At 44.9% G+C, this 15,213-nt stretch overlaps 1 protein-coding gene across 5 annotated transcripts in view; it reads left to right on the top strand.

The window, feature by feature from the left end:
- The window catches only part of SHROOM2 (shroom family member 2), a 724,057-nt gene extending 709,594 nt beyond the window's left edge, over window positions 1-14,463 (top strand). For 4 of the 5 annotated variants that reach the window (XM_086934790.1, XM_086934788.1, XM_086934787.1 and 1 more), the window contains one exon: window positions 10,110-14,462. In XM_086934790.1, coding sequence (XP_086790916.1) covers window positions 10,110-10,376 — 267 coding nt within the window. In that variant the 3' untranslated portion in view covers window positions 10,377-14,462. Of the gene's footprint in view, window positions 1-10,109 lie in introns of all 5 variants that reach the window. The other variant, XM_086934791.1, reaches the window with a different exon arrangement.
- Window positions 14,464-15,213: the final 750 nt, after the last annotated feature.

The following is a 15,213-nucleotide window of genomic DNA, read 5'->3' as shown; positions in this document are numbered from 1 at the left end:
TAGCTAAGCTATGTCCCCACAGTTCGGCCCCATACATAGATGCCCCCCTAGCTTGAACCTTGTAAATTTCTATAGGCGGGCTTATAACCTTTAGGGCACATCTCTTATAAACTTTTAAAATCCCCCTAACAGCCTGAGTCAGCTTTAGATTAGCTTTATTGATTTGGGGTCCCGATCCCATTTTATCGTTTAGTGTGAGACCCAAGTAATCAAAAATAGGGACCCTTTCCAATGGTCTATCATCCATTCTTGGGTGCGGGCAATTTATGGAATCCTCATGGAAGACCATATACTTTTTCTTAATATTTACTACTAAATTCCTCTTTTTACAAAACAGGCTAAATTCCTCTAACACACGCTGCATCCCCATTGGTGATTTCGAGAGGAACGGGGTGTCATCCACAAACATTAGAGAGGGAAATTTGCGGTTAGCTAGTTTAGGGCAGTCAATATCCTTAATTGCAAGAAGGTCTCCAATTAACTCGTTGAGAAAGAGTGAGAAGAGGGTCGGCGCAAGCACGCAGCCCTGCCTCCCCCCCTTTCCAACAGGAAAGGGAGCCGTTAGTTTCCCATTCTTGCCGAACCTTACCCTGGCAAATGATCCCTCGTGGAGGCGTTTGAGCTGGTGACAAAGATATGGTGGTACTCCCATATCCAGCAAGATACTTCACAACTGGTCACAATCTACCATATCAAACGCCGATTTAAGTTCCACGAATGTAAGGTACAGACTACCGCCCTCCAAAACTATGTGCTTCCAATAGATCAATTGAAGCCTAAACAACTGATCTTTGTAGATGTTTAACATCTAAAGCCTGCTTGTAAGGGAGTTAAGATTCTAAGGCCTTCCATCCATTCCTGGAGTCTTCCCAGAACACTCTAGCAAAAATCTTTTGTGTTCATCGATAAGGCTAAAATGGCCTATAGTTTGCTGGTTCTATGGGGGACCCTTTTTTATAGATGGGGATGATCTCTGCCCCATCCCACGTAGGGGGGGGTTGACATGCCATAAAGAATAGCATTAAATAATGTCTGAAGGTATGGGGCCCAGACAACCTGTTCGCTTCTATACAGGTCCCCAGGGATTCTATCTAACCCAGGAGCTTTGTTTGGTAGTACCTTGGCCAGGGCAGCTAATACCTCAGCCAAGGTGCAAGGAGGTATCTCTGCAGGGGAATCAATGGTTTGACAACAAACCGACATCCCACTCTCACTAGATGGACTTGAATGTAAGTCTTCAAAATGGAGACGCCAGGCTTCCTCGCCAATGTTGGGCTCGATGGCAGACCTACCCTCAGTTTTACCAGTGTGGACTAGGTTCCAGAAACTCAGGTATCTTTGTGATCCATGGCATTCTTAATAGCCTGCCATCTATTCATTTCCCAATCTGATTTCGCTGCTGAAAGGATTTTTTTAAAGAACTTCCTTGCTTCCCTTATTTGCGTGCTATCCCCCCCTTAAGACTTAACAATAGGGCTCGCTTTGCATCCCTACATGATCTGTTGTACCAGGGTTTTTCTTCTCTGCGACAATTACCCTTATTGGGCTTACTGCTATAAAAGAAATCCGCCAAGCTTGCAACTAAGTCCTGGTTAATTTTACCTAAATCTTTGTCAGGGACTTGACTGGCACTATTTCCAGAAGCCCCACTTGCCTTTTCTAACAGAGGGATAATGCGAGTATACATTTCTGGCATTACTTCTGGAGATTGAATTATTAAACCTTAACTGATTCTTCTCCCTCCTTCAACCACTATTAAATTATCTAATGGGAGATTGTCCAGACCTTGCCCTGCTTCTACTAGATAGCTGTCTAGGGTTACGACCAACGGATTATGGTTGCTTTCTTCACGGGGGAGGACAGAAAACTTTGCAACCTTATGCCAGATTTCAAAATTTATTAAGATCTAATCAATTATTGTTGCCTGACCAATTCTATCAAAGGTGGGATGGCCAGGATTATCATCAGGGAACAGACCATCACATGCCCTTAACGAGTGAGTAAGGGTAAGGGAGGTTAATTGCAGAACTAGTGGGGCCCACCCCATTATCGGGTAAGCGTTAGACGCAGGGATTGACCATATTGAATCCTCATCACTGGTAATAGATGTTGACAAACCGTTTAGAGGTTCAAAATGGCAATTAAAATCCCCACCGATTAAAAAAAAATATATGCTTTCCCAGACAGTGAAGTGAGAAGAGCAGCCAAACAATCTAGCGTTGGAGATGTCTGCCCATACTTAACTGGCCGAGAGCAGACATTGATAATGGCCATAGTTGGGAGATTTCTGTGGTTGAGAAGAATACATAAAATTTCAGCTGAATGAGTATCTATTCTCTTCACCGTACAGCCCAAATGGGTGCCCACCCAGATACACAGACCCCCTGAAGGTCTGCCACTTGGGCCCTTCACTGACACTTCACAATATGATGCAAAGCCTACTCTATGTAGTGATCTGCCCAAGTTTCTTGAAATAAGCAGATCTCCTGAGAGTCTATAAAATCACCCCAATCGGGGAGATCCAACTTAGCCATTAAGCCCGCAATATTCCATGACAGGATCCTAGGGCCATATGGTCTCGCTTCCAACTTTCTCTCGGGGGTTACCTCCATTTCTCCCCTATTTATATCTTCTAGGGTCTCATAGTTATTATCAGCGGTCTCTAGTGTTTGAGGGCTTAATACCACCTCACTAGTTGTGGAATTTTTATTCTCGGGTGTGTCTATAGGTTTCCTCGCCTCCCCACAGTCTCTAGCTTTAATGACTGTGCTTAGCTCCTGATTCACTATCTCATTACTTGGTGTAGCCTGCTGATTTATTACCTCATCTCCCACATCAAGAGTAGCATTACACAGCTGTTTAGCCGTGATGAATGGACAAAGGTCTGTTGGATTCAGTCAATCCACCAGGTCCAGTACACTAAATCTATTACTGAGGGGGATATTAAAAAAAAATAAGTACTGTTGTTCCCTCCTATATTGCTGGCAATACCTGCCTGGGTTCTCCCTTCCAAATTCTTGCCTAGGTGTCCACATTTCTCCATAGTGGTTGGGGAGGATAGAAGTTACTTAAATCAAAAGTCTGGATACTGGTTCTCGTCCTTTGGTTCGGCCACTCACATATGTGTTGAACTGCCCGTCTGTCCCAAAAAATTAATCACTATACAGTCGCCTGCTAAGTCTTTCACTCTACGACCCACCCAACTTACTCTACGGGCAAACAAGATTTGGCTTTGCACATTCGGTGGGAGAGGTCTATTGTTATTCAGCCAATGAATCGATTTATTTTTTAATTCACTATAGGATTCAGCGTTAATTTTATCTAATTCAGGCACCCCAGTCAGTACAACAATGTATGGTGAAGATTCAGGGGGTGAGTCAATATGTGGCAGAGTATGCTTAGGTTCATTAATCTGGAGTCTTTCCTTCAGTCCTCCAGATGGTTTTTGGGCCAGACCCCCTCCCATGGTTTGTTGTACTGCTCTTCCCCCCTGGGAACAACCTATTCTTCGCTGGGCCACTGCACCACTATAGGTAGTTGGTCCAGCTACATCCCTCCCACAAGGTAAAACATCCACTGGATAAGATTGAAATTAGGGTGGGCAGGGTGGACGATGGGGGATTAGTAACTAGGGGAACCCGGGATACATTCGCCAACACCTCATTAGCCAGGGCACTCCTCACCAAACTGCTCTTAATACAATCGAGATTAGCTACAGTCAACAGTTCAATTTTTACCAGTCTTTCCTTAATTGACGACAACCTCTCAAGGAAGGGCTGCATAGATGACGTTATGAGTGCTCCTACTCCCGAGCCATATGTGTGTACACTGGGTCCTGAAGGGTTTGGCTACCACTTTGACCCACATCGCCAAGGTCGGTATCAGTATGTGTATGCTGCTGAGGTAAGGGTGCTGACATCAATCCCCCCAGGGATGAGCGTTTAATGAATACCGGGTCCAATGAGAGGCGGCGCTCAGTTAGAGCTATCTCATGCGCTAACACTGACTCTGCTCTAGTAATAATCTGGGCGAGTGTCCCTGAAACACTCCCACCTATTGCAGCTTTCTTCCCCTTCCCTTCGCTTGTAGACATTGCAAACTAGGTAGAGCAGTCTAGTTTAACACCGAATCACCCACCCCTCCACAACAATTGGCAGGAACAAATAGAGCAAGTAGCTAACCTTGTGGCGTTGGTGATATTAGAGGGGGGCCCAGCCCAGCCCAGCCTCCTCCGGTCCCCAACGGGCTCAAACTGGCCCACCCTTGGCCCGGGCTTCGCCCAGCGCAAGCCCGCGCGCGTCCAGCAATGCGCGTTAGATGATGTAATAAATAGGCGTTCTCCGAGTAAGCAGGCTCAGGTGCGGGCGGTGCTCTTGCCCCCTGGGACTTGCAGTCCCTCCTCCAGGCGTCTGACCAGCAGTGCGCAGCGGCTCCCGCAAAGCGGGAGCAGCAAGAAGTAGCGTGGGTCCTCGGAGTAAGCAGGCTCGGGTGCGGGCGGTACTCTTGCAGTCCCTCCTCCAGGCGTCTGACCAGAAGTGCGCAGCGGCTCCTGCGAAGCCTAAGGTGGCCTTACTATGCCACTGTGCTTTTGTATTTTGTAAATTAGGGAAACATTATAGTCCTGTTTCACAGAGCTTGTCCTGGATGCAGTTTGTAATATTCTCCGTCTCTTCTCTTTCTGTTGCTTTAGAGCATGGGTACTCACAAACTTTCTCTAAGGGGCCAAATTTACAGTGTAGTTTGTGGCCGAGGGCCGCACCGGTGGGGGCGTGGTCAGTGAGAGAGGGGGCGGGGCTAGAGACAAAAAAAAACTGTGACCATGAGGTTGAACACAGGCCCTGGCAGCGGATGTCTTTGTCCACTGAGCCACCAGACCGAGCATACACACATATCTCTCTCTATGTCTCCCTCCCTCTCTCTCTTTCTCTTCCTCCCACCCTCTCTCTATTTCTCTACCTCCCTCTCTCTCTCTCCGTCCCTCCCTCTCTCGTCTCCCTCACTCCCTCTGTCTCCCTCACTCCCTCTGTCTCCCTCACTCCCTCTGTCTCCCTCACTCTCTCTGTCTCCCTCACTCTCTCTGTCTCCCTCACTCACTCTGTCTCCCTCACTCACTCTGTCTCCCTCACTCACTCTGTCTCCCGCCCTCCCTCTCTGTCTCCCTCCCTCCCTCCCTCTCTCTGTCTGTCTCCCTCCTTCTCTCTGTCTCCTTCCCTCTCTGTCTTCCTCCCTCCCTGTGTCTCCCTCCCTCCCTCTCTGTCTCCCTCCCTCCCTCTCTGTCTCCCTCCCTCTCTCTGTCTCCCTCCCTCCCTATCTCTGTCTCCCTCCCTCCCTATCTCTGTCTTCCTCCCTCTCTCTTTCTCTACCTCCCCTCTCTGTCTCCATCCCTCTCTTTCTCTCCATCCCTCTCTTTTTCTCCCTCCCTCTCTTTTTCTCTCCCTCTCTCTCTGTCTCCCTCACTCCCTCCCACTTCCTCCCTCCCTCCATCTCCCTCCCTCTCTCTGTCTCCCTCCCTCTCTCTGTATCCCTCCCTCTCTTGGTCTCCCTCCCTTTCTTTGTCTCCCTCCCTCTCTCCGTCTCCCTTTCTCTCCCTTTCTCTGTCTCCCTCCCTTTCTCCAACTGTCTCCCTCCCTCTCTCTCCCTGTCTTCCTCTCTCTCTCCCTCTCACCCTCTTTCTCCTTCCCTCCCTCTCTTTGTCTCCCTCCCTCCTTATGCCTCTGCCTCCCTCCCCTCCCCCTGTCTCTCCCTCTCTCTCCCTCCCCGACTCTCTTTCCCTCCCTCGCCTTCCCCTGACTCACCCTCTCTCCCTCGCCCTCACCTGACTCTCTCTCTCTTCCTCCCTCCCCTCACACTCCTTCCCTCCCCTCACACTCCCTCTCTCTGTCTCTCCCTCCCTCGCCCTCCCCTCACACTCTCTCCCTCCCTCGCCCTCCCCTCACTCTCCCTCCCTCTGTCTCTCCCTTTCTCGCCCTCCCCTGACTCTCACTCTCCCTCTCCCTCAACCTGCCCTGGCTCTCCCTCCCTCTCCCCTGACTCTCCCTCCCTCCCTGACTCTCCCTCTCTCTCCCTCCCCTCACTCTCCCTCTCTCTACCTCCCTCCCCTCACTCTCCCTCCCTCCCCTCACACTCCCTCCCTCTGTCTCTCCCTCTCCCTCCCTCGCCCTCCCCTCACTCTCCCTCCCTCTGTCTGTCTCTCCCTCCCTCGCCCTCCCCTCACTCTCCCTCCCTCGGTCTCTCCCTCTCTCGCCCTCCTCTGACTCTCACTCTCACTCTCCCTCACCCTGCCCTGGCTCTCCCTCCCTCCCTCTCCCTGACTCTCCCTCTCTCTCCCTCCCCTGACTCTCCCTCTCTCTACCTCCCTCCCCTCACTCTCCCTCCCTCCCTCCCTTCACACTCCCTCCCTCGCCCTCCCCTGACTCTCACTCTCCCTCACCCTGCCCTAGCTCTCCCTCCCTCCCTCCCTCTCCTGTGACTCTCCCTCTCTCTCCCTCCCCTGACTCTCCCTCTCTCTACCTCCCTCACCCCCCTGGCTCTCCCTCTGTCTCCCTTCCCTGACTCTCCCTCTCTCGCCCTCACTCTCCCTTCCTCAACCTCCCCTGACTCTCCCTCCCTCTGTCTCCCCCTCCCCCTGTCTCCCCCTCCCCTGACTCTCCCCCTCCCTCTCTCACTCCCTCCCTCGCCCTCCCCTAACTCTCTCACTCCCTCAACCTCCCCTGACTCTCCCTCCCTCTGTCTGTCTGTCTCTCCCTCCCTCGCCCTCTCTCTCCATCTCTGTCTCCCTATCTCTATCTAGGCAAGGTGTATTAATTCTATTAGAAATATCACGAAAAGCAAGAGCTATTTGCTGCACACATCGAACCACCTTCCCCAGCCTTCCCAAAATCTGCAGCACATTATTAGTGACTCCCTAATGTAGAGGGTGCACGAGAGCTGGCTGGACCACTGCAGCAAAGATCAGGTGTAATCCGGAGGGCAGAGATTCCAAATAAGGCTGGGCTGATTCAGACTTTCATCCCTTCAGTGTCGATAAAACAAATGCTACTCGAGGCTGCGCAGAGTGATCTCCAAGTGGCTTGGTTCAATCAGTCACGGGGTTTGTCCTGATCACTGTAATTGTCCAACAATCCCCCCCCCCCCGCCCCCCCTCCTCTGTGGCAGCCCACGAGGAGTCAGCTTGCCTGGCGCGCACACAGCCGGAGCACTTCACAGGTCTTTAAAAGACCATTAAATCGTTAATGAGGTTTTGTTCTGTTTCACCTCTTCTGAGGCCCCTGCAGCTCCACTCTATGGCTGGAATTTCCCAGCCCCCCTAGAGCAGAGCCTCTCCGAGTCAGGCTGCATCAACCGCCGGTGTTTACTAAAACTCTTGAATTTTTTTTTTTAAATTGGTACATGTCTGCAAGGTCCGGCGGGCCGCCAGGGAAGGCTTGCCGGGCGCCACCGGCCCGCGGGCCGTACTATGAGTACCCCTGCTTTAGAGACTTCCCTTTTAGTATATTTCGGGGTTTCCTCCGCAGATGAACTTATTAAACGTTAGGGGCATCAGACATTTTAAAATAAATTCCATAAATAGAGTGGTAGGCCTATACTGTTTTTCTAAAATTCCACGTTGAATGTGAGAACCTACAAACCCACCTCAGGGACTTTGGGCTAGCTCACTATGGATCATCCAGAGTTGGCATTTACATCTCACCTATTTCAGAGTTTACCGGCCGCCACTGCTTTGATTCCCAACATTGTGAATGGGAGTTTGCCAGGTAACCGGTAAATTTCTAATGTGTGGGGTAAAATACATGGACATGCTTGTGTGGTGTCTGATGTCACAGTGCCTCATATTTGTTCCCTTAAGGGGCAGACATTCCAGGTATGTAGTGGAGGGTCTCTGGCTGGATTTCTAGGTGATGTGTAGTCATTATCTAGCCCAATCATTTGAAATGACAGAATCCTGTCCTATGATTGAATCTTTAGCCTTTCAGCCCTTGTGTTTAACCTTATGGTTGACCAAGGACTACTAGCCATTGCTTGGTTCAGTACCCTTAAACAAGGCTGATTTGCTTTGCTTGAACACTAACTTTAGATTTTTGATTTTAAAAAAGTCAGGACAAATGCCGAAGTGTGGAGTGGGACATATTCTTTTATAGTCTAGGTGTATCAAATACTTAGACACGTATTCCCAATTGGTGCTCTTCTTGATGCTAGCGATCATGTGTTTATAACTGCAACCCTATCTATTATTTGGGGGGAAAAAACACATCTTATGACTGGTATTGTGTCAAAGATTTTACATCTAGAAGCCAGGCCATATTTAACCCATATCCTGGCTTTGAACCATGCTACCCAGATGATTTCCCTAAGTCCCCTTCCTTCAGGGGGATGTTTCGCACCACCCCATAATGCATTTAATTTTTATTACACTTCACTTAAAGGGCTTCGTGTCCGATCTGCTTGTCTGTCTCTCATGTTTGTGTTCCATTTAATCTGCCTACTTTGCTGTTTGCTGACATACACATCCCATGCTCCACAGTTCTGGATTACCAAATCGGCAAAGTAGGTACTGGACTATGGGCTCCACTCCATTTAGGGGTCCCATGACCACGGATCAAAATGCAACTTATCGAGTAGATAACCAGAGACATCAGATTCGCAAAACAGTTGTCCCTTGTAAGCTCATCTTCTGGCAGCTGTCAGTTTGTAAAAAAGAAAATCCGGTGCATTGGGTATTTGGAGATAATTTGCGAGGAGGCCTCGAAATTTCGACTGCCTGGGGGCCTCCACAGGGTTTAAATTGCACTGATGCGCCTTGTGTTTAGAGATCTACAATTTTCAATTCAGCAAACCCTATTCAAGGCATTTTCTGTGTATGCAAGGGTCAAAGAATCCCTTCCCTCATGAGTTTGTTGGCTTTGTTTAAAACCTTAAGAGGGAAAAGAAAAGAGACCTGGTTACATGAGTGGTTCATTGACATCCTTCGATAAAGAGTTGATGTGTGCCCTGTATGGCAGATCAGCTCTGATCTCTGGGATATCCCTGGCAGAGAGTCCCCGATTTGTAGTCTTCTGGATAGGCTGTGCGAGATGGAAACTGAGACAAACAACCATCTGATCATTGGATGGTGAAAGACTTTTGATTTCTGAGAAAGATATACCTCTAAATTGCTCCATGGTGAGCGCCTTACCCGATGACAAATCTGAATTCATTTGTGAAGCACCAGAGTAATGTGGCAGAACTATATGGTGCATTTTGGAACCAAAGCGAATAGTCAAAACTTTTGAAGGGCAGCTACCAATGAACAAATACATCCATATTAGGGATTACTTAGGAAGCTCCTATATAGTGGATGTTTTGACATTCTTTATATAACCTGATTGATAATTGCAAATCGTATTAAGAAGGATGTGGATTTTTATGATTATATATATATATATATATATATATATATAGATATATATATATATATATATATATATCTTTTTCTGATCAATATATATATATGTATATATACATACACATGTTATTTTAAGTTGAAACAAATGTTAAAAAAGACTCACAACTAAGTGTTCGAGTTGCACCAGGTTGACATTCCTATTGTGGTACTGTTGCAGACTTGTTCAGCTGTCTGGTAACTGTTGTTTTGAAGTGTATTTCAGGATAGCACTGTTTTTATCACATTGTGTAATGGAATCGTGTGGCTATTTATTTTGCCTCAAAGTCTCTTCAGACCAGGAAGCCTCTTTAGATCAGGTTCGCTTAGTGTGATTGTATGAAAGGAGAAACGTTTTTGCCCAGAGACAGTAGTTCTTGATAGAGTAGATATGTTCCCTGGAAATTATTATAATTGGTTAGTTTAACTAATTCCACAACTCTACTTTTGCTGTTCTCTGATTTTCCCTCGTGATATTGTTTTATGTCTGTCAGTAAAGAAAAATTAGGTCCATGTACATTTATTCTTTTACCTTGCATGCATGTATTTGGAAACTAAGACTATTTTCCTCAAGAGCTAACCAATCCGTACTTAGAAATAAGTTATTCTTGTTGATGAAAACAAATGCCACAACATTTTAAGCTATTCTGGCACATGAAATAATTTGTATATATGTGTTTGTTCTTTCCAGCGGACATTGGTGGAAAAGCAGAAGTTGCTCACCAGGCAGCATGAAGACGCAAAAGAATTGAAAGAGAATCTGGATCGAAGGGAGCGCATTGTCTTTGACATTCTAGCCAGCTACTTGAGCGATGAGAGCCTGGCGGACTACGAGCACTTTGTGAAAATGAAATCTGCACTGATCATTGAGCAGCGAGAGTTGGAGGACAAAATCAAACTCGGAGAGGAACAACTCAAATGTTTGACGGAAAGTCTGCCTCTTGACCGGATCAAATGAGGAACGCACGAGCTGCCTGCTAAAACGGACTATGAGGCCACTGTGCATTCAGTGTGGTTGTGGGCGCATGGAGAGTGAGGACTTTAAGTACAAAAGAGGTCTGCTGTTCACGTTGCTATCACAGAGGAAAGATAAGGCATGGATCAAAATGCCTCTGACAATAGCAATATTATTCCAGTTTTGTTTGGCTAAACATGAGATATTGTTTCTGGATACTCAGTATGAAGCCTGCCTGTACAGTTTTGCTTCTTTCTCTCTCCTTAGACTCTCCGCAAAACGTGATGTGTGTAATCTTCAGTGCTTATTAACAATGCATTTTGGGGGCCATTGCAATATTGCCTTTACAGAGGAGTGATTGTAAGCGTTGTTTGCCGGCAACAGCGCTCCAGAGGTTGCAGAAGCTTTCAAGGCAAGATGAACGAAGAAACTAAGGTTGTCACAGCAAATGCATTCTGGAAGGAGGGGGAATATTTGCTATTACTCTAATCTGTTCAAATAATCATACTGTTTTTTAGACCGGTTTGACCCACACACATAATGCTTTCTTTTTTATTATACTTGCGGATAGCACCTACTTCCTTGAAGAAAAGAGTGGTAAACAAACCAAGGAATATTATTCTGGACCCAGCTATTAACTGCAAAAGGTCCCTCATTTATGGTCATTTTCCGCATAATTCCAAGTTAGGAGCTACACTTATTCACAACGCCTTCTAGGAAAACCATATGATATCTAGTAACATCACTGATTAAGTTGGATCCAGACTCTAGATTCTAAGTACACTCTGCTGTAATGGATGTTTTGGTGCACCTCAATGTGGAGTAACTTTTGCTTTGCTTTGTTCAGTAAGGGAGTAAAAGTTCTGTAGTTGATCTGGTATGGAATTTGTTCTGTGTGTTCTGGTCAGTTCCAAATAGAACACCAGTAAAATGAGGAGTATGCAAAGTCGTTGAATTTCATTGTGGAACAGTCTTAAGGCCATGGTCATTGTTGACACACAATGGCTACTCCTTACTGAAAGGAATGCTCAGTAATCAAACTTAGAGCGCAAAACATGAGGATCAGTCGTGCTCAAATTTCCATCAAGAGCAGTAATCTACTGAAATCTCACAACAAAATGAACATTTCTTCTCTGGTTTCTAATATAAATTGCAACCCACCAGGATTTGCCACCTGCTTCTCTTCAGCTTATGAAACCGAATGGTGTTGTGTTGTTCCACAGGATATGCACCGTTAGCCTTCAGTTCTATATCAAATAGAGATGAGCAATCAACATTCTTCAAGCGGTGCAATACGTGTGGCTTTGTTTGCGGTGCAATAAAAATAGCAAAGCAGCATTGTCAACTTCCTTCTCCTGTGCTAATCATCAATGAATAAGATATAAACCCCGTGATTCCAAATGTATTGTGATTTCTTTGTTTTGTAAACTTCTTAATGAATGTAACAGTGACAGATTGTGCCGGGGCCCTACTGCTTCATGACTCATCTAATCTTGTTGTCTTTGTCTCTAGCCATTGGTTCTTGTTTGTTATTCTACCTGTAGCTCTTTCACTTTCGGAAGTTTAATTTCCTATTTTTACCGTAGTAGCCCAAATCATGAAATATGTGAGGATAAAATTAGATTTAGGAAAAATGTTGGGCCTTACCTGGACCTAAGAAATTGTTTGTCGCAAAACAGATTGGCACAAACAGCAGTGCATACAATGTGTCACTTTATCATATGTGCTATTTTTTTCAGTGTTTTTTTTTTTTTTTTTTTTTTGCATCTACTCATATTATCCATCTACGCCTTTAATTTCACACTTATGCTCATTCTGTTAGTCATATCATCTTTTTCCCCCCGCAGAAAATGCTTTCACTCATCAAATCTTTCCATACTTCGGAACGTCTCTTGTTGGTGGGACTTTTCTTTTCGTTTTAAGAAAGTGGTAACATTTTTCTCAGCCTGTATGTTCTGTGATCCATTTTGTCCCATGATTGTCTTCTTGATGGGCTCTTAAGCTGGCACTCCTGTGTGCTTTTACCAGGCTCTGACTTCAGCTCACTGTGGCTTTTGTTTGTGAATGACTTATTCCAGTGCAATCTGCCTATTTAGCCATGATCTGACTTTATTTCCTATTGTCACTCGGAAGACCCTTGATCCCCTACGGTAATACAGCCATACTAGAACTGCTGTACGTTTTCCTAGTGGTCTTCTAGTAGATGATAAATTGGTGGGACAGTAAAGGAGGAATAACAGTTAAAAATGAGGAAAAACTACTCCTGTGAAGCTAGATCTTTGTTTCTGTGGATGCACCTGTTCTCACTGGAACATTTTAATTTTTTTAGTAGTTTTAAAACGCATTATTCCGACTCATATTCCACCAGTGCCATCTATGTGATGAATGCTGCCTATTTGAACCTAGAGAAGCACTATTCACTGTGTAGATTCCTTAACAACAGTCTACATTTTCCATCGTAGATGGCCGTGTCGTGTTGAAAATTGATTCTCTTAAGCGTATGACCACTGTGGTTGTGCCCAAAATTTGATTTGCACTACTCCATTTACCACTACGTCAGTATGAATAGGTTTTATACACTACAGAGTCTTCTTTGCAGCTGGTCGCGTCGGTAGCACAACTGGATAATACGAAGACCTGTAATCCTTGTAACTTTAGTCTTGTCTGCTATACTACGTTGCTGGCCCCTTGGGTAATTATAGTTGTAGTATATGGCACATTGCAAATTTAGAAAGGGGTGCTATTCTGTGTAGTGTCCTCATACTTCCTATTTTAGAACCTTGTTTCCAGCCATTCTTGAGCTCCACAGGTTCTATTTTGGCCTACAACACGTTTGCAGGCATCTTCTGAATGCTAAGTTTCAACCTATACCTCAAAACAATTGTTGAACGACTTCAAAAAATGTTTAGGAGGCAACAAAACTGAGGTGTTCTTATGCATTATTAACATTTAAGCTTTCCCAGTTTGTTCCACTGCTCAGCTTATTTGGGTAAGTGTCCAGGTAGTATAGAATAGCCCAGAAAGAGCAGTGGCTTACAGTTAACAGGCAACATAACTTTAATAGTAACGTGTTGGTAGTGATAGCAGCTTAATTGTTAAAGGTTTGATAACCAAGATCTAATCCTTGGAAAGTGATTAATGGAGCAATGTATCTGTATAAATCATTCTTTGAAGTGCATTTGATTGTGGCCAGAATACAGGTACTTTGTAATGTATTCACTTAGGTAGAAGGCAGGTGCTGAACATTTTCATTGCCATGCCTGGTAATATGTGCCTGGATTCTGGCCTAAAATCTAAACTCCTGTTAAACTGCATAGATGAGGGGTTTTCACCTTTTTTATTCAGTGACTGTAAAGCTGTGTTTTTAAGAAAACAGGGGAACTACAAAAGGTGTTGTTTGAATGGTTATGTCACGTAGGCTATAGACGATAGACATTTCCCTGCTGCCACTTCTGTATTCTTGTATGTGGTGCACCAAATATGCTTAGCATTTTTCATGATGTACAGGACAGCATGTTCGCTCTAGCCAAGCATAATCTGAATACATTCTTCTCTCTGTTACAATGTTTGTATTGCTGTACGTTTTAATACTGTGTTGTGGTGAGAGTATTTGTAACCTGTGAGCACTGTTCCCATCTGATTGTTTCCATATCTTCCTTGTCATTTTATTATAACGTCTGAGGGCGCACTATCTCCTGTTGAATAGAACATTACGCTAGTTCTTAACACTACTTTCTAAAAACTGTATTGATAGATAAAAACAGGACATGACTGCTTCTCAGTACAATGTGTAAATCTGTAAATATCTATTTTATTTCTTTTTTGTTTTTATTTTATTTTTTTATTGATCTGGTGCTGATTTTTTGTCTTTGGCATCTTTAGGTCATTGCAAATGTTTCGCTATTTTAGACTTTGCATTTTTAGACCACTTTGTATAGGAATCTGTGCTTATATAGGGCTAATAATCGACATTGCTTTTAGTTCAACAGCCGACGGCTGTCGATTTCCAGGCCTCATTTCTGATATGTCCTTATTCACAAATGCCACACTGCTTGATGTTGAGGAAATAAACAGTCTAATTGATATTCAGTCATTGAGTTGAAGTGTACTTATTTTTACATAGCGAATACAAGCCAGATGAATTTACAGCAGTCTTTCAGGTGGCATGTTGACTGGTTTAAAATCTGGAGAGCGGACTGTGAATAAATACACTATGTCAAGCCACGGGGAACTCTGTATCAGCTTATCATACCTCCATTAGAGCCCCATTCAAGGCAACAGAAAGGTCCAAGCGCATTATTTTTCCTTTCTCGAGAAATCCTCACTTGTAGCCCATTTACTTGAACCTCCGACAGCGATAGCAGACTCGTCACTAACTATCTTCCGGTCAGTTTCAACAAACCATCCGTCTCGGGTTATTTAAAAGAACAAGATGTCTTCTGCAGATCTGGTCGCTTCTATGAGCGCAATTGCATTGACAGACAAAGTCTGGAGTTGGTCACTTTAATATTACTCGAAAGCTGTGTTTTTTTAAGGTCATATACCTTAATGAAGAAATTATTTGGATGCATAACAAAATGCAACTCTCAGGGGTAATTTCAAATCCTTGCAAAACCTACGTAGGTGTATAACCATTTAATGTGAGGTAGTATTCTACTGGCTCCTGTTCTCATGAGATTGTGCTATGGAGTTCTGCAGTAAGCAAGGCAGTTTTCAGTCATAGTACCGAATTACCTGAGAGAGGTAATGAGATTCTGTTCTATTTAATAGCTCAGAAAATCACGCCACACAAAAATCCAGTCTACATCTCAACTCCTGCCTACTGTTTGACTATCACGGT

Source organism: Lissotriton vulgaris, chromosome 8 (assembly GCF_964263255.1).
Source record: "Lissotriton vulgaris chromosome 8, aLisVul1.2, whole genome shotgun sequence".
NCBI lineage: Eukaryota > Metazoa > Chordata > Amphibia > Caudata > Salamandridae > Lissotriton > Lissotriton vulgaris.
This window is presented reverse-complemented; position numbering and strand designations above follow the sequence as displayed.